General features: G+C 45.2%; 1 protein-coding gene across 4 annotated transcripts in view; it reads left to right on the top strand.

Moving 5' to 3' along the window:
• The first annotated feature begins 844 nt into the window (after window positions 1–844).
• Window positions 845–24,111, top strand: part of TNC (tenascin C) — a 64,581-nt gene continuing 41,314 nt past the window's right edge. For 3 of the 4 annotated variants that reach the window (XM_086857905.1, XM_086857904.1, XM_086857903.1), the window contains exons 1-2: window positions 849–1,053; window positions 23,164–23,756. In XM_086857905.1, the coding sequence (XP_086714031.1) occupies window positions 23,294–23,756 (463 nt within the window). In that variant the 5' untranslated portion in view covers window positions 849–1,053; window positions 23,164–23,293. Of the gene's footprint in view, window positions 1,054–23,163; window positions 23,757–24,111 lie in introns of all 4 variants that reach the window. The other variant, XM_086857907.1, reaches the window with a different exon arrangement.

The raw sequence follows: 24,111 nt of genomic DNA, 5'->3' as shown, positions 1-24,111 counted from the left end.
TGTGATCTTCTCTTTCTTGCCACAAGCCTCAGGTTCAAGGGCACTCAGAGACCACCAAGAGCCCTGGAAAGGTCCCGGCTGAGTGCCCTGTGTGTCACCGATAGCTCCGGCTTGGGAAGCCCTGAGCCTCAGAGAAGTACTTGGGTTATCTGTACACACAGACAGCAGCGTAATCTCTTTTTATCTGATCTGGGAAGAAAGGGAATCCCTCCTGTCTTGTCCTCTTTGGGCTTTTATCTCTCCTGTTTTAGGTTGTTGGGGTTTTTTTGACAAAGACTCAGGCTCACTTTTCTTGTGAATTCCCCACTCTCCTGCCTGCGGCTCTTCAGAGCAGGAGGGCAGAAGGATGCAAAAGAGATCACAGGCTTGAAAAGATGGGAATGTGCCAGATCCTCTGTGTAAATCTGAATTTTGCAGTTGATTCCAGTGGAGTGGGCTCTATTTACGCCCACATTCAACTCAATAATTTCTGCAGGAGTCCCTAGAATTTAAACCCCCTGATTTCATGTGAGCTTGCTACTATTTCGCAACGTTAAAATAATGGGGGTGAGGGGATTAAAACTCCTGATAATGCACTCCGCTGATGCCGTAGGGAAAATATTCTGCTTTCTGAGTCATTTGCCCTGAGCTGACTTTCTTTTTTGAATGGTTCAGGGGGTTTCCTTCTTTAGCCATAAATCGCATGCAAATTCTTTGTGTGTGTGTGGATGACAGAGTGTGTGCGCCTTTCAGCAGCCACGCCAGGGAGAGGAGAGGCTGTTCCTTTAAAGCAAAAAAAAAAAAATTGCCTTCAGGCGTCCTATTACAGTGGAATGAGCCAAGGATGAGGATTTGCAGCTCAGCTATATAAACCCAGCAGAATCTGGCTGCTCTGACCAGTTTGCCTTGCTGTCAAAGCTCGCTGCCTTGCGCTCGCACACACGGACAACGCAACTCCACCGAGTTTTGACAGGACGGCAACAAAAGTCAGGAGCGCTGAGCTGGCTTTGAACAGCGTATTTATTTCATGGAGGCTGCTCACAGCGGGATCTAAGCTCTGCCAGAGTGGTTAAGGTAAGTCTGATTCCTCCCTGAATTAAAAAAAGTCAGGAGCTGCTCTGGCCCAGGAGTTCGCAGTGACCCCGCGCTCCGGCATCCCCCCGGGATGGGATGCCAGGAAAGGGTCAGGGATCCTGGTGGGAATAATTTGGGATTGGAACATGCCTGCCTCGAAGGCTGTGTGCCCTGTGCAGGGTGATCATGTAAGAAATGTCTCGATGACATCCACCCGACCCAATGAATGAATGGCTGGATGCTGGGCATCCACACAAGTCCGGGCAGAGACTGGATGGACAGGCAGGCGAGGAAAGCAGATTTGGGATTTCCTCTTGGCTCCTGGAGTGCTGTAAGTGTTTCCCCCATCCTCACCTCGAGAACCAGACTAAATCCACTCGCAGGTTTTAACCCTCCCAAGCAACTCTTCTTGTGCTCCTCTCTGTGACCTGATGAGAGCCAGGCCCTTCCCACTGGTCATTCCCTGTCCCCACATTCGTTTTGTGGGGTTTTTTTGCTCCAAAGACTTTGTCACCTTCCTCTCCACCCCCACTGTGCTCCAGTTTCTTTCAAAAGTGCAGTAATATTAGCCTGCAGTGGGGAGCAAAGCACAAAGGAAGATTCAACTGGTATTTTATTACCAGTGCTTTGCTGGGTGGGTTCTGGGAGCGGGAGGGTGAAATTCTCCATCCTCATGGAAAAACAGAGGCACTTGCTCCGAGTCTCAGCTCCTCGCTCCCTGGTGCACTGAGATTTTCTGCATGACTGTGTCTGCACTTACCAGCAAGGCTCAAATTGGCTTAAAAAGGAGAAGCTGGCTGGGAGATGGTGAACACACTTAGATTCGTTTAGGAGCTCAACCCACTCACTCAAGACTTAGTGTTACATCACCTTTGCAGAGTTTTCCCTGCCTGATTTTCTGTCTGGCTACCAGGACAGAGAGTTTTTGGCAGTGAATCTAAACTTCTGAAAAGTCTGTCTCATACTATGGGAAGGAATGTTCAGGTTGAAATGATGGTGATGTGTTGTGCTGCACAGTGGAGATACAAAATTAAAAAGCGCAATAAAAACACTTATAAAAGTTTTCTTAATAGAAAAAACAGAAAACAATGAGGTGGATGTGATTCTATGGTCTGGGTAAAAGCCTTGCTGTCCAGCTGTTTGGTTTTTCTCTCCTGATTTAATTTTAATTTAATTTTAAGACTATAATAAATAATGGGAATTGATTTTACACACTTCCCAATTAATGTTACATGTGGGAGCTGTTTTGTTGTTCTGGGTTTGTGCATTTGCCTTTTAAAGCTGTGAAATCTTGAATGGTTTGGGATGGATGGGACCTTGGAGATCATCCAGTTCCAACCATGGGCTGGGACACCTTCCACTAGCCCAGGCTGCACAGTTTAGGGGTGCTGGAGTCCAGAAATGAGGTGTACAATGGGAATTAGGGACCATCCTCTGAATCCTAGGGAAACTTGCAAGAAATGTGATTTCTTTTGGGCTGTTTCTTACTGATACAGGGAAGCTGGGGACAAATTCATCTGGTCAAACTTCTTCAGATTCAAAGTGTTTAGCCAAGAGACGATAACTGGTCTGTGTGCAGCTCAGCTTCCCTGGCAGGGGATTTGGGAAGCCTCTGGAAGAGCTGGCAGGGTGTTCCCAGGGCAGGTGCTGCCCTGTGCTCAGGGAAGGACATGCCCCTGAACTGGAGCGATGGGACAGGAGTGACGAGGGCTGTGCTTCCCATCACTGACCCAGTCACTCTCCCAAATACCAAATTGGCACTCACTTCCCATATTTTGTGCTCATTAATTTTATCCTCTGGCTCCTTTCAGCCCAGAGAAGTTTCTTTGTAAGTCCCAGCCCTTAATCCTCTCACTGCAGTTACTTTATCAGTGTTTCCAGAGCTGTGGAAGAGCCAAAGGATCTGCTGCAAAGCCCCCAGCCTGCAGATGAGAATGTCAGGTCTCATGCGAAGAGAAAGCAGAAATTCTGCTAAAGAAATCCCTTCCAGGTACACAGTGGTCATGGGCACATGAAAAAGACAAACAACCAGACCCAAATTTCCTGCTCAAATAGTGATGCTTAATGAGGTTAGAACTTACTGGGAAAACCCCTAAACACAGGCTAAAATGTGCTGCACAAATTCTAAGTAACTGTTAGGTGGAGACTTTTTGAAAGCCATCCTCTTTTATTATCCCAGCTCTTTAAAACTAGATTATTTCTCAGTATTCACTCAAAATTAACTATCATGTTGCTATAACATCATTTCTAAAGGTATTTGACGTTCAGCTTATTTTTCATATTAGTGCTTTTTATAAAACATCTAAAAAAAGCCAAAGACTATTCATGGGTGAAGATGTTCTGACTTGCTGTAAAGAGACTGTCAAAGTTTGTTCTTGAGCATTGTCTCACTTTTTGATAAGAAAATGAGATTAAATATCAGGGTCTGTGCTTTTTGGGTCTTTCTCATCCTTTCCAAGAGTCAGGCAGAACTAAAAAGCAGAAATGTCTGTGAAAAAGTGATGCTGCTTTGGAGCCAGAGCTTTAACCCTTTCATCCCTCCTGGCAAAGCCATTTGGAAAAATGACTTGGCCAGGTCTGTGCTGTTTTCCTGGTACAAAACCACGGTGCCTCTGCCCACCCAGCCTTGTAGGATGTGTCCAGTGCTTTAAGTGGTGCTGATTTAACTGTCCTGGGTAAGACAGTGGGTGTCTGATGGAAATGGATGTAAGGGAGGAACAGTTTTCATCCAGTCCTGTATCCCTTAGACAGCCCTGGCATCCCTGGAGGAATCTTATCTTTGGAAGGAAGATTAATGCAGAGGGTGGTGTCTGTTTTGTTATCAGCTACACATTTACCTCTGTGCCATCAGAAATCCAGAGTGGCCAAATAATTACTCTCATTTGAAGCCTGTGACTTGATAAATTCCTCCTTGGCCTCGTGCCATCACAGTCTGCTAAGCTGAAGGGCCACTGACAGTTTTAAGGTCCAGTGACTCATAAAACTCCAGGCTTAAGAGTGGATGATTTACATCCCTGGAAAGTTCAAAATCTCAGCTTTCCAATAATAAAGGGAATTTGTTTTGAATTGTGTCAGTTTGGGATACAGGGCTTTGAAACTGGGCTCTGATTTACCAGTGTGTGCTTTCTCAGACTGGATTTCTGCTGTGAGTTTAGCACACCCCGCTCAAAGACTGAGCTCTGATCTAACCCTGTGGTTATAAACTGCAGAAGTCTGAAACTACTGTAAAATGTAATAGCTGCCCTTAGTGGTTTTAAGGAAGCTGCTGATGTCATATTGCAGAAAAAAATCACTGTTGCTGAAGTGGGAAACTAAGGAAGACAGCAATCTAAGTGAAAGGAGTTAATATTTTGTCATCTGGCAGGCTCAGAAATTTTCAAAACTGCAAGCAATTATAGGATTAGTAACTAATGAGTTCTGGACAGGAAACACCATAACCTGAGGTCAGGAGCTCAAAATAAGGGATGTGTACTGATTGCTTATGAGTTTTTAAGATGCAATTTAGTTCATGAAACTGTTTGATATTGAAGAGGACTTGCTGTCCATGGTTTTGGTTGGTTGATGCTGTAATTATTGCTCCAGCATTTTAGGGTCTCGCTGTATTAGGAGTGAAGAGGTTTAATAAATTATATTCTCTGCCACAAAGAACCTGCAGTTCCCAATATTAACTGCTCCCAAAAGGATCTTTTTACGGTGAAGAGAAAAAGGAACTAAAAAGGCAGTTGTTTGAGGAAGGGGACTGCTGGAAAGCAGAGAAATGAACAACCCTGAGGGACAATCTTGAGTCGCCACAGTTTCCACCGAGCTCAGGGTTTCTGCAAGTGTGAAACCTCTCCTCCCTCCGTGCTCGCTGTCCACCCGTGGGTCTGACCCTCTGGCCAGTCAGAGCTGGAGTTAAAAGCCTTGCACATGTGGGAAAAGTTAGAGACTGGGCATGATTCCAGCTCCTGAAATCCCTCAGAGCATGATGTAACCCCACGGTGTGGAACGGAGGAGTCAGTGGGATCCTGCCTGACAAGAGGTGGCTCTGGAGCCTGCAGGAAGTGTCTGGGCTTTGAAAGAAGGAATAGATGGGGTTCCTTCTACTCAAACAGCAAAGTTTGAATAATTTAGTATCACGTTTTAGCATTGAATGAATGGTAGATGGGCCTTTATAACTAGAATTGTCCTTAATGTCATTTCTCTCTCCTATATGCTGCCTGTCCAATGTGTTGCTGCCCAAATAACATCAAAAAACCTCCACCTGTACCTTCAGAGAGTATATCCAGATGTAGAATTCACATAATAATTATTAATATAAATTCCACCCCTCCAACACACCCCTCCTGAACCAATGTGAGGTTCTGCTGCTCAGGCTGGGGAGTTAACGGGAAATATCTCACCATTTATGTTCTTCTTTGGCTTATGCATAAGCCAATCACCCAAGACAAATCCATCCTGAGCTGATCTCGTCCCAAGAAATCTCTCCAAGCTCCCATCCCATAATTGTCTGCAGTTTCAATTAAACGAAGGTGGGACTGTGCCAAGTTTTCAGCTCTTCCAAGGGGAGAGCCCCGGTGCCCGAACAGGCAGTGGCATTTTGTATTCTTTGGGGAGCGGAGGGCAACGTTGCCAAGTTTGCATTCAGTCATCCATCACATATTAGCCCACTGGAGGTCCATTCTTCCCAAGCAATGGGGGAGCTCTGCTTCCTACTTTAAAAGATTACTCACACAGAAATCCCTTTTCCCCAGCCCCAGCCCCGCACGGGCCGCAGAAAGGAAGCTTTTCTTCCACTCATACAAGCGCTGCCTTTCCAAACTCCCCACAAAAATGATATTGTTTCATGCTCAGAAAACATATTCTCTTCAGCAATCGAGGAGAAAGTGCAGGGTGGTAGGACAGAAACCTTAAATACAGATTTTTTTTTCTCCAAAAGTGCTTGCTGGAATCATGGGCTCAACAAAGGTCTATTGTAGTGGCTGCCTCTTCCCATGGCAGGCTGGAGCATTGACGAAGTGTGGACAGATATTGGCCAGGAGCCTCCCAGGATGCTGAAACTGAGAGCCTGGGGAAATTCCATTATAATGATTTTGGCTTTGACTGTGCCCAACAGGCACCAGAACTTGCTAAGCCCATAAGCCTAAAATTGCAAATGCTAATTTTGTTGTGGAATTAGCAGAATATTTAATCTAAACAGTCTTGATTCTCCCTTAAATTTATCTTCTTTTCTGCCATTCTGACAGCACAAAGCTAAAAAGGGAACATAAATTTCTTCTTCTGCTTAAACATGAAAATTAAACTGGGAGATCCTTTCCCTGTGTGCCCACCTGGCTAGAGTTATTTCCACCATGAAGGAAAGGCTGGAAAAAGGCTAAAAAAAGCTTTATTTCCAAGACATAAGTTCACTTTCCATTGCCAAGAAATCAAAAGACCTGGAAAGAGGCGGATTTTGTCGGTCAGGTTGGGGTTTATCTCAGGCACAGGATGCTGTGGGCTGAGGACTCTGGGGACTGTGGTTTTGTGCCTCTTTGCCCTGATGAAAAGCCTTTATTTGGACAGGAAAGGGTCACTCTCAGTGTGTGCTGAGCACTCCAGCACCAGCCCTTGGTGGTTATCTCCCTCCCCAGGATTTCATCTTGTCAGGAGATGTTTGTTGGCCTCTCAAAAGGAGCTCAGTGGCCAGTTTGCCCCGGTTCATTGTCTCTCCTGGTTCCTTTGGAGGGCCAGCCTCTTTTGGATATGCTGAATCCTCCTAAATAGCTTCTCTGTGCTGCAGGACGAAGGTCTATGCCAAGAAAGATATAAAGGTAGCTTGTGATCTGCAGGCAGCCCATTCCTCTTGGCCAGAGCCAGTGTAATGCATATTTTCCTTTTGCTTGTGGCTTGTACTTCCCTCCTGCATGGCTTGTACCGCAGTAATTCAGGGCTGACTCCCGATGAATGCTGCACACTGTGGCCCACAAGGCACGGCAGAACGGGATACATATGAAGGGAAAGTTCTCAGATCATTTTTCTTACTGAAGGATTTTGGCCATGTAAACAGTTTCCAGGGGAAAAAAAAAAAAATGCTGGCATTTCCCATGGTGAGAGCCCCTTATGAATGTCCTATCTATTTTTGCAGTTTGGTGGCCAAGTGGAGTGTTTAAAGGAGGATATACCACCTACAAGCCAGGGAATTTATATTTCCACTGCCAAGTGTTAATTATGATGTTGACTTAGCCACTTTACAGGTTAGCAAGTCAATCACTGGGAGCCAGCACTCCAAGTGCTGCAGCTCCAGGCTTGATGGAAAGCCTGCAGCACCCAGAGAGTGCCATTCTCAAACACATCAGCATTATTTGTTGCTTTATTTGTCATTCTCTGATTGTTACCTCATATGTATTTATTTGTCTTAGCAAGAGCACATTGGGATTTGCCAGGGTTGCTGCCAGAGAGAAGGAAATTCAGTTTATTGTCACCAGCCATGTGGCAGGGACACCTTTTTTGTTGTTCTGATCCCTGACCTTGAACAATTCCAGGGATGGGGAATCCACAGCCTCTCTGGGTTATATGTGTCCTATATATTGTGTATCCTAATATCGTAATAATAAACTGGAAAAAGGGGGGCTTAATTTAATGAAAAATTAAATGAATTAATTTAACTGAGAATTGAGTCTGTGGTGTGCAGCTCCACCTGGGAGAGAGCTTTTCCTGCTGACAGGAGCAATGCTGAGCTCTCTTCGGTGCAGGGTGTTGGGTGTCCATGTCACACACATTGCCTCAATGATATCCTTTTGCAGAAGGTGCCTTGGGCTGCCCCAGCTTGGTCTGTGCTCATATGGGTCAGGAGTGGGGGACAAACCCTGGCTGCCAGAGGGGAAATCAGAGCCCAGGGAGTGTTTTCCATGCCCAGAGTGGCCCTTCATTGCCTGCATTGTCCCCTGTCCCCTCCAGCCTGCCCTGCTGAGGGGATGGCTTTCTCCTGGGCAGACTTCAGGGGCTGCCAGCCAGATTCTCATGTGACACAATGGCATTGATTTCACTGGGGATCTGGTGCTGGATAATTGAGCTCCACGTCCCTCCTTTCACCACCCCAGGCTCAAATTGCTGCTGGCCAAGGCTTCAGTGCAGGCAGGGCTCGAGTCACTGTGGGTTAAGAGAACGAGGTCAGGGCGGTGCTGGTGGAGGGCTCAAACCTCCCATTAATGTGGCAGTGCCCAATTTGTTGACATTTGAGACAGCAGTGCAGATTTTTGTCCGGCTTCAGTCACTAATCACTGCTCAGGGCTGTGTTTATGGCTGTAATTTCCATTACATTACATAAGTGCCTCTGCTTTACATCAGAGCACTGCAAAACATCCCAGACCGGACTCTTCAGAAGCTGCCTCCTCTCTTTTTCCAAAAGCCTTGCACACAATTTGTTTCATATCTTGTGCCTCTCATTTATATTTCATTCTACCTTGCCAAGCCATGGCTGATTTCATTCCATCTTCTCTTCACGATGTGTTTTGCTCTGCTCTGAGTTTGCTACCCTTCCCTGGGCTGCCAAAGATGCAAATTCTTGATGCTACCACATGTGACAGAACTAGGCCAGGCAGATCTGCAGCCCGGGGGCGATTACTGGAAGTCAGATTTCAAGGAACTCCTTCTGTGGTCTTGTGAGTTAGAGAAATGTGCACATTCCTGTGTGTTTGAGGTGCTAGTACCAAGGACAGAGGAGCTCCAGCAGGGAGGAAAAGCTGCCCAGGGAAACTCAGAACTGCTTTAAAAGCAAGGAACTGCCTGGTGAAGGGTTCCCCATCTGTTTCCTCAGCTTCTTTTAAAACCATGCCCAAAGTCTGCTAATGACAGGAGGCAAAGAATGAGAATTCTGGTCCCCAGGAATAGTACAGGCTTTTATGGTTGAGTCTTGAGTCATTTTTAGTGCTTGAATAAGTCTATGGCTAAGTCAAAGTAAAATTATAAAGCACATGCAAATATTTATAATGAATTCTGAAAGTATCCTGCTGCCTGCTGACCAATATCATCTGCAGCAATCCATACAATTAAATACTTTCCATCATTCCAGACCAATATAAATGTAAATTGTTCGTGCTTTTAGTTACAGCAGAGCCATTAAAAGAAAAGAATTCCACCTCTCTTGCCTCTGTACGTGACATTCCTTCAGCTAAAATAATTTTAAATATGGAAAAGTGTGGGGCTGGGTGTGTAGAGCAGAATTTTGGCTCATCTCTTGCTCCTGACCTCCAGGAGAAATTTGAAAAACAGCTTCCTCAGAGGTGCTGCACAAAGCAGTTCGCAGTGCCTGTTCACTGTGGATTTGTTTAATATGTCAGTAGTTTATGGTTCTAATAAATGATCCTTATTTCTATTGCACAGATTCCACCAATGTTTTTGGTAAATGTGTTAATTTGGCATCTGTTTTTTTTAATAGCACATCAGTTATTCCTTCACCTGTTGTTATTGTATTTATCAAGAGTATTGGTGGCTTATTTCCTACCTCTCATTATCAGTAAAAAAGATGATGTTTGGTACCTAAATCATGAACTTTTGAGACAAATGGCACTGGCCAAGTTCCCATCTCCAGGACTGGCTGCTGCTTTGTTCTCAGCAACTCCCGCTTGGCATGAAAAGAGTGGGAGGAAAAGTCAGAAGTCTTAAATTTCTGCTCTTCCCATCTCATCCCAAAACCACCTAGAACTTTGTGAAATGGGCTCTGGAAAATTTATAGGTGGTTTTGGAAGCAAGAGCGTGGAGAAGGGCCTGGAAATGAAGCAGAGCTTTGTGTGTGGAAGGAACACGAGTTGCTGTGATTCATTCGAGCGAGCACATGAACCTCATGGTCTGAAACTGCATCAGCAAAACCCTCAAAGTATTTCAAAGTGAAGCCTCCAGCTTCTACCCAGAAAATAATGAGCTCCTGACAAAGTGTAACTTGGCAGAGAAACTTTCCAAAGACAAGTTTGGAAAAGCGTAGATCTTTTCCAGCTCCGCGTCTTTGCTGCGAGCAGGGAAAAGCCAAGAGCCCCAGCGAATGCTTTTGCTATTAGCAAAGGCTTTATTAAAAGGTACAGGGCGTACTAAAGAGGCAGGAGTGGATTCTGCTGGGAGATTATGCACAGGAGCTGCTTTTGCTGTGAAAGGCTTGCTTTTTTATTTATTGGAAAAGGCACTAATTGATGTTTCTGTGGCAGCTCTGCCCCGGCCCGTGTTCAGCTCCCTGTTCAGCAGCCCTGAGCTCTGCTTGTGTCTCCAGAGAGCGATGGGAAACATCTCTCCTGTGCTGGAAATGCACACAGGGGGTTCAGGCAGAAGCCAGGCAAAGGGAAGGTGTGACCCATCCATTCTGCTTTCCACATTCCCTCAGATGTGACCCATTTCCCCAGCTCTGGTTCTGTTTTTAGAGCAGTGCCAGCATTTCTGAATCCAGTGTTGGCTCTGCTGTTGCCATCTCTGGTGTGCCCTGCTGTTTCTAATCCACACTTTTTGTTCTAGGCTCTATCTGCCATGGGCTTTTTCTTCCCTCTCTGACAGCTACAGCAGGAACAGAGGTTGCTTTGCAGATGTGAGAAAAAAGTACTTAGCAGATGGTGCTTTTTTTCCCTCCCAACCCCTGAGTTTGCAGCAAATTGCTCCACTTGGCTGATTGCTGTGCCCCCTGCCAGGAGCCTGAATGCAGCTCCAGAGCACCCCACTGACCTGCTTGTTTTGTTTCTCTTTTCTCCCATTTCCAGAAATTGATGCTCAAGTGTCCGAGCACTTAACAAAACCCCAAGCTCCAAGGGCAGACTGAATTCCCTGTTAACTTGTGCCTCATCTCAGTCCCTGTGAGTTAGAGCAGCTGGGTTTGGTGTGAGATCTCCCGTGGTTACCTCTTGTAATGCTCTTTTTCATTGTTGTTTTGTTATTTTTATTAAGTTCATATGCAACACATTTGAATGATCTTCTCTATAAAACAACCAGGCTGTTTCTTGTGGCTGCTGTAAAATTCCTTCTGTGGTCAGAGCTGGATGAAGGATTCTCCTGCACTTCCCATCCACAGGGCTGAATCACTTGGGTTGTGTAACAGCAGCAAACTTTGGCACTCCGAGGTGCAGGAGGATGGTGCACGTGTGTGGGAATCATCCCTCTGATCCCATAAAATATATAGAGATTAAAGGACTTTCAGTTCATGCAATAGAATGAGCTAGAGCCGTGCATTTTGGGTCAGTTGCAGATTTTTCTCAAACTCTTTCTCTCTGGGTTTTGGTAACCTTGTAATTTATTTCCATGGAGTCATCTTCTCATTCTGGTAACTGGCCTGGCACATCCTCTTGGTTTCAGAGTAAGGCTGCAGTTTTCTATTGTTAGCCAGAGTTTCAGGCAGTCCTGGAGCTCTGTGTGTGCTGCACATCTGGTCAGGCTTTCTTCTTCAGAGCAAAAGATTTCAGAGAATCAAAGAAGACAGGATGGCTTGGTTTGAAAGGGACCTTAAAACTCATCCCCATTTTACCACCCCTGCCATGGCAGGGACACCTCCCACTGCCCCATGGGCCCAGCTCTATTTAGCACCATTTCTCTTGTTATGGAAAAGAAGATTTGGGCATGGCAGACCCTCAGTCAGGAAGGTTTTATCTCAACCTTTATTGTTGAGATGTAGTTTTTACAAGCCTGGGGAATCCATTCTTTTTTGGGAGACCTGTTCAGTCCCACTTTGCCCTGACACCATAATTCTGTACCTCACCATTCCACTAAACTCCAATTCCATTTTCCTTGCTGCTCTCTTGGTTCACCTCAAACTTTATTCCAATTTATATTTCCCCATCATTCAGCAGACTCCTGGGTAAGCCAATTTGTATTCCCAGATTCCATAAAGGAGAATTTGTCCTCTCCAGAGAGGTCCATCCTCCCAGCACCACAAAGCAAGGTTCTGTGGTAAAGCACAGGTGAGCTCTGTGCCCCCTTTCCCTTCACTCACCTTCCACAGGTCCCTGCAGGATAAATCCAGAAGGAATTTGCTCCTTTCCTTATGCTGCAGGAGAACCAGGATCAAAATCCACACCCACATGTGTGCCACTGTTAGAAAGGTTAGCCAAAATACATTCTCAAAAATAAGATTATTCCAAATGAGCTTTTGTTTGGCATTTCCAGCTCAGCATTTCAGAGTTTCACCTCCTCACATCCTAAAGGGAATAAACCTAATTTGTAAGAAAAACCCTTTGCTTTTTATAGATGCAGCTTTTTCATTTCCTGGGCTTTGCACCTCTAAGAAAGAGCAACACAAACCATGAGTGAGACATTACTTCAGCCAGCCTACTCCAGGCTGCATTATTCCCTTGAACTCATTCAGCAGCATCCTTTTTGCACAGTCTTATCTTTTTCTTTTTTTTTTTTGCCTCCAACAAGAACAGAATTTTTAAAGACATGATACACAGACATATTTTTAGCTGCTGTGAATCCCTGCAGTGCCATGGGTCAAATCCACCAGCTGGTCTAACATGTTTTGGAGGCAAAGGAGAGGTGGAGTTGTCTGAGACACCAGAGCAGCGCCATCGAATCCCAAACCTGAGAACCCTCCGTGTCTGTCTCCTCTGCTGCCCCTCCCCAGCTCTGCTCTCTCCCTTCCAAGCTGTTTGTTTTACATCTCGAGCCAAGCTGACTCCCAGCCAAACATCCTGGGGGAGCAGGAGAGTGGTTTTTATCCATAGTTATGATCCTTTGGTGGATATCAAGCAGGATTCTTCTTGGGAAAAGGAGAATCGCTGTCCTTGGAGATGGCATCAAGCTGAAGGTAATTGGGCAGAACAGCCAGCAACAAGGAGCCCTCTGGCTCCTGGGCCAGTATTTTTGAAGTGTTTTGCTGCCTGAAAATTCAGTTTGGCGTTTGAAAATGAGCTGACACGTTTTACTCCCCGATGGGAACAACTCTGAGCTTTTAGAGGTGGGAGTGCACATGAGATTAATTCTCTTTTTTCTGTCCTGGGGTGCAGGAGAAGGATGAGCACCGTGGGTTCAGTTTCATAAATTTTCACTTACTAATTGAAGGCCAGGCTGCTCTGGCTTTTATTAGAAAAAGGAGCAAGAATCCTTTGAAGAAATGATTGAGGTGGTTATTCTTTCAAACAGGCCATTTGGTTCAAAGCAAGCCATTACTGGTTTCAAAGATTTATAAAAAAAGGTTTGTCAGGGAATTTTTTTCTCAAGAACTCCTGAAATGCTGCTGACTCCCTCTTAGTTTCCTTCTTGCTGAGTCTTCAGAATCAAATGAAAGAAAAAAACAGTCAAATGAAAGATGGCACCTTTCAGTGACCAAATATGTGGTGTGAAAAGTTTTATCTGTTACTTTATCATCACCTGGCTCCAGTTCTTTTATAGAGGCAACATTTACACTTTGGGGTTTTTTTTGGACGTCCAATGGAGAGGACAATGGAGGGAAATACTGAATGAAATTATAAAAAATGAGAGGAACAAAAAGAAATATTTAATTCTGATATAGGGAACAACTGATGCCACCAAATAACTGATTTGAAATATTGTCATTCTAGTAAGTACAGTAAATATTCTAGTATGTACAGTAAATATCATTTATAAATATCCTTGAGTGCTTACAGAGAGATCAGTGCCAGCCAGCCAAGTCTTTCTTCATGTCAAATAAGAATTGGAGCCCAATTTCAGTTCACCTCCTCCATAATGGAACAAAAGCCCATTTCTGGTGAAGGGTTTTGCTGCTGCTGCAGGTGGGTGCTGGGTCACTGGGGCAGGGAGAGGTGTGGGATGGTTTGGGGTGCTGCACTGTGACCCTCCCAGGTGACATTTGGGGGTACCTGGTGTCTGCCACAGGGCTGGCTCTTATCTTGAAATCTTGAATTGATGAAGATCTTTGTCATCTCAGAACAAGGAATCAATTTACTGTCCCCCTTTCCCATCTTATTCATCTCCCCTTTTCCTGTAGGGCAAAATGAAAAAAAAACCCAAAACAAAACCACAAAAAAACCCCAAACTCCATTTATTTATTCACTTCTCAATTCTGCCAGAGCCTGTTTTTTAAAGACCCTTCTTTTGTGAGTTTAATCAGATGCTTGATAAGAGAAAAAGCGTTGCTAACTAACGCTGGCTACAAAGCAGCCCCTTCAGGGAACACATGACCTCATCCCCAGGATTACTCCAGCCCAGGAATTCAGCCTCCAGCACACCCAAAATAAACCTTTGCGGGGAAGTGCTTTATCCGCCTCGCCTTGGCCGGGCAGACGCTTTGCCAATGTCCTCCTCAGTGGCTGGGACCAAACACGTATGGAAATTCAGATTTTCCTGCTCCCAAGCAGCCTGCCCTGCTGGCTGGAGCAGCCAGCCCTGGCACAGGGATGCAGTGGTGGAGCAGGGCTGGTTTTCACTCCCAGCTCCCTTTGTGCCTTGGGGTTTTGTTGGATGCTCGGAGTCTTGGCAGGCGGGAGCGGCTCTGGCAGCGCCTGTGGGGTCACACACAGCGCTCCCCAAACTCACCCTCTGCCAAAAGGTGGCACAAATCCCTCCCTGATGGAGGGGAAGTGGCACCATTGTGTGTTCTTGGTGCTCTCAAGGCCTTTAGCACCTAATATTGGACAGCAGCAATATCCCAAGGATCTCATCCCTGCTCATCCCAAGGATCTCATCCTAAGGATCTCACCCCTGCTCATCCCAGGGATCTCATCCCAAGGATCTCATCCCAATAATCTCATCACTGCTCATCCCAAGGATCTCATCCCTGCTCATCCCAAGGATCTCACCCCTGCTCACCCCAAGGATCTCATCCCAAGGATCTCATCCCTGCTCATCCCAAGGATCTCATCCCTGCTCGGGAAGCTGCTGGGTTTCCAGCCAGGTGCTTTGGGATCTCAGTCTGGCTGTCAAGACTGAGCTCCTGCTGCCTCTGTGATGAGGATGAGGATGTGGTGAGCAGCTCCCCACCCTGGCACACTTTTGCTGGACAAGGCCTCCAAGGAAATGCAGGAAGGGCTCCTGCAGTTCTCGAATTAAAATGAGCTAAAAGGCAATATCCCATCAAGGCCCAAGCTGGAGACCTGGGTTAAGCCCAATTATCCCTAGTCAGGAGCTCCTAACCATGCTGGCAGGCAGCACATCTGCTGCTCACACTGAGATGTATCATTTATTTGTTTCTAATTATGCACATTTAGCAGCAAATTACATGAAAGATTAAACACCACATTACAAGTGTGGTCTGATTAATTCTGCACCATGCTTCCAAGTCACTTAGCAATTACCTTCACTCATTTTTGATGCAGATAATTTTATTAAATCTGGTGGTACCAGAAATGAGTTAAGAGCTTTGGATTCCTGTTTTTAGTGTGGTCTCTTCCCGAGGCTGGCAGCCTATATATAATTATTACATAATGCCACGTTGGATGCTTCTCATTTAAACAACAGCTTAAATAGCTGAGAGGCTCCGACATGAGCCAAGGCAAGCTGGGATCTCACAGGGTCCAGCAGATGCCACTTCCTTGGGCACTGCTCCTGTAAATGTAAATTCTTCATCATGCTTGGGATACCTGTTGGAGACAGAAGTTGCAAAGCCTCCAGGTTTGAGTTTATTCTAAAAATAATTGGCCTGAAGGGTAAGTCCTGCCCTAAACAGCATGGTGGTGGTGTCAGAGCAGCTCTGCTCCAGCCAGGCTGTGCCATTTCCAAAGATCTCCTTTGCCCTTTTCACCACCAATCTTGTCCCCACCTTTGACCTATTTAGGGGGTGACTGTGATTAAACCTCATTAAGATCTGTAGACATTTTTCTCCTCTTATTTAACACATTTGGGGCTTCCTCCAATCCAGGTGATATATTAAAAGAATGAAGACATTCTAGCATGATGAGCATTGAGTTTATGCAGAAAAACTGAGAGCAAAGGAAGCCTTTCCTTAGGGGTAAACTGAAGGATCTTTCTAGAGCAGTTAGAAATGCAGAATTAGGAAGTTTAATCTTATTTTCACTTTTGTTTAATTATTGCATGTTTTTAGCAGTCGTTTTCTCCTAGCTGTATCTCTGCCTGCTGATTTAATTTTTCATTTAATTAATGAGATTTGCTTCAATATATTCAATATTTCACTGGTCAAAAGTGTCACTGTTACTGGAATAAGACCACCTCCAATCCCTGAATTTTTACTCTGCTTTGAAAAAGAGCCAAACTCATTGTTTAGTTTGGAAAGTTCTGTTCTCTCTCGGAGATCCTGAACAAGGATAGACCTGGAGAGATTTTCCATGGCTAAAAGGACAAAACTTCTGAAACAAAAGTAGTTTATAATGGAATAATCATGCTAATTTACCTCAAAATAGTCACTGTACAACAGAAGGTTGAGTCTCTCATGGGTCTCCTTCTATGCTTATCATTCAGAATTTACCAGAGCTCTTTCACTTTTTTATGGATGTTGGCTTCAGTGGGTTATTTCTCCTTCCCCTTTGTGGCACTGTCATGCTGATGGCTTTGAAATATGAGCCTTTGCTAAATTCCAAATTGTACACAAAGCAATTAATTAAAATTCCTTCCAAAACAGCCCTGGCCACTGCTGCTTTCCAGCCAAGGTAGAATGGGCAGAGGCTACAGTGCATCAAAGTTGTTTTATTTCCATATTTGTACAGTAGGATCTGTGAACCAGAAACTCTACAGCTTCCCCAAAACAGGAACGTCGTCTAAGAGCCGAAGGTGAAAACTGAACTGAGAAATTCGGGCTTAGCTGAGTGATATTTAATGCAGGACCTCAGGGGCTGCATGGGGCAAAAAGCACTCATGAATTGTTTTAATTGCAGTTCTTTGAAAGAGTCTGAGGTATGAATGTGATCACAGGACCTCTCATAGGATTTAAGATAATCTAAAATTCCTATTGTTTTTATGAGTAATTCCAGCGGCGTGAGCCAGGCCCTTGGAATGGATGATGGATACATTCTGGGCTTGAGAACTCTGATCTGTGACAGCTCAGGAATCAACCCTGCATGAAGTGCACTCAGGGTGTTCTTGGTTGTGTCTGTCCTCAGTCCCAGAGAGCTCCACTGCTCTGGAATGTGCAGTGCCAGCCCCAGATGGGACCCAGGTGGCATCCAGAGCCCTGAGCTGTGGCTGCTCACCCACTTCAAACACAAACTGCTGCTTTGCCCTGAAATGAGAAGGATTTAAGTCACAAAGGCAGGCACATCCAGAGGAAAATGTGCTTTTATGTGCTTTAAGAGCTCTAAATGACTTCTGGGAGGTGTTTGAACCACTGTGGTGGCACTCAGTGGTGGCTTGTAGAGGAAAATACCTCAGCAAAAAGTCAGAGGCTCCTAGGGAGCTCAGGGCTCTCAGTGCCAGGCTCTCCATGTCCCAGCTTTCCATATTTAAAGTGGAGGAGTGTGCTCTGTTTATCCATTATGATTACAAAAGCTTTTGGAGAAGAGGCTCTTCACCTCCCTGCAGCACATGTGGGTGCCATGAGGCTCCTCTTGAGGGGCTGTGGACATCACTGAGTCCCTTCTGTGACAGAAAAAGTGTGTCTGTGTCACTTGTATCCCTACACTTCAACTCCTCTAATCAAACAACTTTTAAAACTTCCTTCCCAGTTGTTTTCTACCTGCCCATTTCTCCAAGGAGTTTTTCCAGAGGATGCCTCCTTGCTTTTTCCCTCTTTTTCACACTAATTTCACTCCCACAGACAGACAGATCATTCTGGTTAATGCTTATCTCCCTTTGTAATTTCCAAGGAGAGCTTTAATCTGAAAATCTGGCATAGGTGGGGTAGCAAAGGCTTTTTATTCAGTGCTTGCACGTTTTTCTATTCATTAAAGGAAGGTCACTGAGCCTGGATCCATAGTTTTGTGGGGCCTTACAACTGTAGGATTTATCATCTAGAAAACTGTAGAGCAAATGCAGGATGTTTATTCTTTGTGGCCTGGTCATGGAGGTAGAAGTGAAGTTGTTTGACTATAAATAAAAGGTAACTCCTCAACCTGGAACCTGGATGGATTCCTGCTTATCACTCTGCACTTTATCTGTTCCAACCACTGAGAAAAAGGCAATCAGCTTCCTTCTGTCCCCTCTGAAAGTTATGACCCTTTGTTCATCTCTTTGGGCAGCCAGGTTAAGACTTTGAAGAAAATTCCTGAATAATGAAAATTTCCCTTTGGAGTTTCACACCCTCAGGGCCTGCTCATTTCTGCAGGGTCTAATTGGGGTTGGAATAATTGCCACACTTCTTTGCACACACATTCTCCAGGAGTCTTGGGGAACACAGTGGATACTCTGAATTACTCTAAATTTGACAGCCTTAAAATTTCCCCCCTTAGAAGGGATACAGTGTAAATAAGAGGAAAAAAAATTACATAAAAAAAAGGTGTCTTTGATCATTTCTGCTGAAAAGATTCAGGGGTAATGGTTTAGGACTGTTATGAATTTCTGCTCTCCACTGTGATTTAATGTAGTTTGACCTCCACTGAGTATCCCTGCTGATTCCTTCACCCTGTTGGAATTGAGGATGGAAAAAAAATGATTTTCTGCCATTATGAAAGTGTGGAAAGAGCTGTGAAAGATGATGAAGTCAGAGCTGTTCGTGTTTTGGCCCAACACGTCAAAACTTCCCCCGTCCCTTGCTTTGAGAACATTTCAGCTGAGCTCAGACTGAATGTTCTTCTGCTGGAGAAGATTCCCAGAGCCTGGGGAGTCCCGTGCCAGAGCCACCCCAGCACCCTGGCTTTGAGAGGTGGCATCCTTCGAGGCCTTGCCTTGTGAAAATGCCCTCTGGCAGATGGTGTCAACTGATGAGGAACAACTTGTGTTCCTTGCAGAAGGAACTCCCCATACCTGGAGCTCATGGAGGGGGAATGGTCCAGCTCAGATCAGATCCCTGCTGTGGCTCTTCTGCTCCTGGGGCAGTGATAACCTAGTGTCAGTGCTGGGCACTCCAGGCTGCAGGGAACACATGGATCACACCTCACTGGAAACACCAAATTCCCTCAGTTAACAGATCACAGAAAACTGTTTTGGGGTTAGCAATTTACAAACCTCAAAGTGCTCCTTGTTGTGTTCCCTGGAGAGGGCTTTGGCTCTTCTCCAGCCAAGTCTTCCTCCCTGTCAGAATCCAACCCGCTGCTATTTTAGCCAGATTTTAACAAGATCTGCTCGACTCCAATATGCTGCTGACAATATTTGATCCCCTCCTGCTGTAATGTTGGAGGTATCTCCTTGGACAGGAATTGTTTTCCTATTTTTCCCTTCTCTTTTTTCCCCTGCCACTTTTATGTCTAATTTCCAAGTCATGACATGTAGAGGGTGTCTGAGCAAATCTAATCAGCCTTCTGCCTTCGTTAGGAAGGACAGCTGAGATAGTTTTTAACACCTCCATTCCTTCCTTGCTGCAATCTGTTTTGATTAAAATTGCACAGGGCTCTCATCTGCATATTTATCATTCCACATACCCACAAATCATCTCACAACTCTGCCACTCCTGAATGTTCAGGAGAGACTGGAGTGCCACACCGGGACTTTAAAGTGTGCAGACATTAATTTAGTTCCTCACACCTGCTGCTTTCCAGCAAATACGGCTTTGGGGAAGGGAAATATTCATGCATTACCTTTGCTTAGTATTCCCCAGGAGTCAGGATTCCTGGGGGGTTTTTCAAGATTGATTGAAAATTTCCTATTAAGAAACAAATTTCTAATTAAATGTAAAGGTCCTGAAAAAGTTCTGATGCTGGGAGGGGAGCAAGAGGAAGGGGGGGGATGTCTAAACAAAGAAATAACTCTTTTTAATAACATTTTTTCAGCTTTTGACAGCCAGACTGTGACGTGCTTTCAGATCTTCAGATGAAAGGGCTGCAGTGGAAATGAAAATTATTCCTTGCCTTTGTGCTTTTGGCAGTCCATCTTACCTCCACCACATATTATTAAGTGTATCACCAGGCAGTGACCAGGTTTTTAAGGAGTGTTTTCTAGAAATAGCCTTCTTCTGTTCTTTGGTTAAAATCTAACTTTCAAAGTAAATGTTCGTATAAGAAAATTCTCCTATTACCTGGATCTCCTTTTCCCCCAGCTGGTACTGCAGAGATGCTACGATTTGCTTCTCAATTCATAATCTATATTTTTTGATCAGATATTTAAGATGTGTGAGGGGCCACAACACCTTTTCTTCTCATTCATATTGAGGTTGTGCCTGGGGGAGCAGGAGAGCAGGAGACAGCTCTTGCCCAAGGAGGGTGGGAATGTGCCAGTGACCAGATGGGGAGAACAGGATCTCTAGATTTGTTGTCCTGCATGACAAGCAGAACATTTTGCAGACCATCCACATCATCCTGCCCACAATTTTTGTAGTCAGGGAGGCAGGAAGAACCGAGGGCACGGCTCATTAGGATGAAAGCTGTTCCCTATTAGACAAAAAAAGATTTGTAACAATAGACACATTCTGGGTCATACAAACCTCTCAAAGTACCTGAGAGATGTCACACATCACCCAGCTCTTCTAACAGACCACAAGGCCAAACTCATGCTGAGAAGGGTCATTCTTTTGCCAACCTTTGCTGCAAGACTTTTAGGTGCCCCTAAATAATCCAGCAGCTGATGTCTGCAAAGGAAGTATCAGGAGGCTTTCTCCAAGAGGCAGGTTTAAAATACAATCCACACAAGCTGTTCTGAAGGGAAGATGAGAGAAAATGAAGGGACAACAGAGCCTGGCAGTCACTGTGGCTTCATTTCTCTCCTGCTCCCGGGTGGTCGATTGTGGTCAGGGCTGTTGTTTGGATGTGTTTGAGGAACTGGGGTTGGAGGGAAGGATGTCCTCTTTGTTCTCCCAGCCAAGACCATGGCTAATGTATAAACAACTGGAGGAAGGTGTCTGGTTTTGTAGATGTCAGATCCAGGAGTGGAGCTCAGCTAACCATGCTGGGCCCTTGGCAGATGGGATGGGAAACACCTGATGGGGATGGATTAGCTCAGACATCAGAGGAGGTGTCAAAGCACAGGGGTCACAGTGCAGGCGTGGAATGCTGCTCCGAGACCACCACAATGTTTCTCCAGAAACTTCAAAAGGATGTCAGCCAAGACACATTAATTCTTCCAGTATCATCTATGAGCTGGGTTTGGCTGCCTCTAATGCAGCAAGTGTCCTCTCAGAGTCCTGGTGTTCATGTGGCTTTCCTCAGTAGTGAAGGTGACAGTGACAGTGGCTCTTGCCAGAGCAGTTTCTCATTTTCCCAGGCGTATTAAAGAAATCACAGTTTGTATCATGATTAAGTGGTTTTTCAACTCACACTGGTCAGTAGAAAAAGTGCAGTTTCTTTGGTTTGGGCCAGGCCAGTATTCCTGTAGGTTGGTATTTACAGAAGCCATCAGCTTTCACTAAAATTCAGTGAGAATGGGTTGCAGAGCTGCCTCCAGTTTGTTCCATTTTCCACTGGTGATCCATCTGTCAAGCAGCCCGTCCCTTTAATGACTACTTGAGGGTTAGGCACTAGTTTTATGTCCTTGTCCTGGGGTAAAAAGTGCATAACAGCACATGGAATTGCATAGGAAGCACTTTGCAAAGCCCAAGTGGGAGTTCTCAAGACTAAAATCCCACTTCAAATACAGTTCCAAACATGTTTCATGAACTGGCAACCCAGTTTAGGGGTTGAGTGAGAAATGAGACCTGGACCATGTCTGTCTCTGTTATTCTTTATTAACAACCTTGTAATCTCTTCTAGTGCAGGCAGGGCTTGCAGAAATATTTGAGCAAATGGGGTAAGTGTTAGAAATGCCTTAAAGCTGAATGGTTTTCTGTAACAAGGAAAAAGCCTTCCTTGCTGTTTGTTTACTTCTGATTTATTCCCCAGTAAAATGGGGTGAAGTTTGTCCTTTGTGAGCTCAAGGTTCCCTACAAAACCCACTAAACTTCAGTGAAGTGTCTGATGTGTTATTGTCATTCCCTCAAAAAAGCAGCTGCAATAGCATGGGAAAAACAATCCCTCCACTTTGGGGGAATCAGAAGGGTGGAAGAGGCTGGTCTCTCATCTGACAAATAAATTAGCATCAAAACTATGATGTTTAGAGAATAAATTGCTGTTTCCTCCATTAGTGGCATTTCATAGCTTGCAACCACTGAAAGCACAGTTGCTGATCTAACCATTAAACCAAGCTCTTCTGGGAGTGGGAAGGAAAACAAATGCTGAGATGACATTTATGAGGTGTGCTTATTCAGGCAGTCCATTACTGCTTTGGCTCCTCACTCTACGTGCTGAGGGGCTGATCCTGCATGGAAGTCAATGGATGTCTTTCCACTCCCCTGGCTCACTCCATTGAAAAGGAACATGCACAGACTGAGGAGGAAGAGGAAATATTGGAGCTAATTGAAAAGAGTGAGTTTAGGAGGAGCTGTAGAGGCCAGACAGGTGATTGTAACTTTACACGAGTTATTGTGTTATAGCTGAAGAAAGATCAGACAGTGGGAAATGCTGCCTGATGGAAAGGGATATTGGCTGCTAAAAAGGCATTTTTACACATGTGGTTTTATTGCTGTCTCTATGACTGGAGTCTCTGCTTCTCTTGTATCTCACTACTTTTATACTAAAATATCCCTGTGATACAAGCATTGACACCAGAACCTTCTACCTGCAGAGAGCTCCATTTATCTTCATGCTCTTGATAAATCATCATACAGTGGAGCTCACTATGCAGCTACAAGCCCTGGAGTTCAGATTCCACAGCAACCTTGGAGTAATTTAAAACATAGAAAAGGGATGGGATGAGCTTGGTGTTGATGCACATTTTGACAATGTCTCGAGTTTCTTACATGGTCCAAACTTGAGCAGCCTTCAAGCAGTGGAGGGGTGAAGGAAATACAGAATTTAACATTGGTTAAATCATAACAGATCACATATTTATTTTATCTGCCTCTGTTTTCGGTTGAGCTGAGACTCAGCAGGCATCTTTGCCCAAGTCTTCTACTTGAGGGAGTTAAACTTTCTACAACCCACTGTATTTGCTCTAACCTGGGAACAACAGCAGCTTCCTTCATCTCTGGTAACATTTCCTTCAGAATCACACTGGGATTCTGGAAAACCACTGTTATTATACATCAGAGCAAGCTCAACAGCTTGGGTGAAGTGTCCTGTTCTCGGAGGATGCAACACACGAGCAGTTTTGTTAGGTGGTGTGGCTGCTGTTAATCCCTGTTCCTTCTTTTTTTAGGGAACAAACACACCAGGAAAGAAAAGGATCTCCAGCTTGGTTTGGCCTGGTTCTCCAATTTCTGCTGCAGATTACAAAGGCCAGGCAGACCTAAGACTCTCTCAGCCTTGAAAGGGAACCAGGCACCACCATGGGACTCCCCAGCCGGGTCTTGGCCTGTGCCATCCTCGCTTTGCTGTCCCAGCACGTCACTGGGGGACTCATCAAGAGAATTATCCGGCAGAAGAGGGAAACTGGGCTGAACGTGACCTTGCCAGAGGAAAACCAGCCTGTGGTGTTCAACCATGTCTACAACATTAAGCTGCCCGTTGGCTCCCTCTGCTCCGTGGACCTGGACACTGCCAGCGGCGACGCCGACCTGAAGGCAGAAATTGAGCCTGTCAAGAATTATGAGGAGCACACGGTGAACGAGGGGAACCAGATTGTCTTCACTCACAGGATTAACATTCCCCGCCGGGCTTGTGGCTGTGCAGCTGCCCCAGACATTAAGGATCTGCTGAGCAGACTAGAGGAGCTGGAGGGGCTGGTCTCCTCCCTGCGGGAGCAGTGTGCCAGCGGGGCTGGATGCTGTCCTAATTCCCAGGCAGTAGAAGGTAAGTCAGGCTGGGGACGCTCTTGGGGGAAATTCTTGTGCTGGCTGTAGATGTTGTTTAGAGTGATATTCCAATCTGTTTCAAGAATGAGCACAAGTCAACCTGTTAAATTTGAAACATAATAAAACCGGGAATGTGTTTGGCCAGCATGCAAAGTACATTCATTCACAGTTTCACAGCTTTGTGGATCCGTGGGTCAGGAGTCGGCCTGGGACCCTTTGTAGCTGTGGCACTGAGCATGGACAGCCCTTGGGCACGGTGATAATCTGTGTCAGGGTTAAGATTAAAACTCACACAGTCCAAGCTTTTGGCTCCACTTATTGTCCCCTTGAGGAAGCTGCCAATGTAACCATTT

Source organism: Cyanistes caeruleus, chromosome 20 (assembly GCF_971803275.1).
Source record: "Cyanistes caeruleus chromosome 20, bCyaCae1.hap1.1, whole genome shotgun sequence".
Taxonomy (NCBI): domain Eukaryota; kingdom Metazoa; phylum Chordata; class Aves; order Passeriformes; family Paridae; genus Cyanistes; species Cyanistes caeruleus.
Note: the sequence above shows the minus strand (reverse complement) of the source record. Positions and strands in the feature narration are given on the sequence as shown.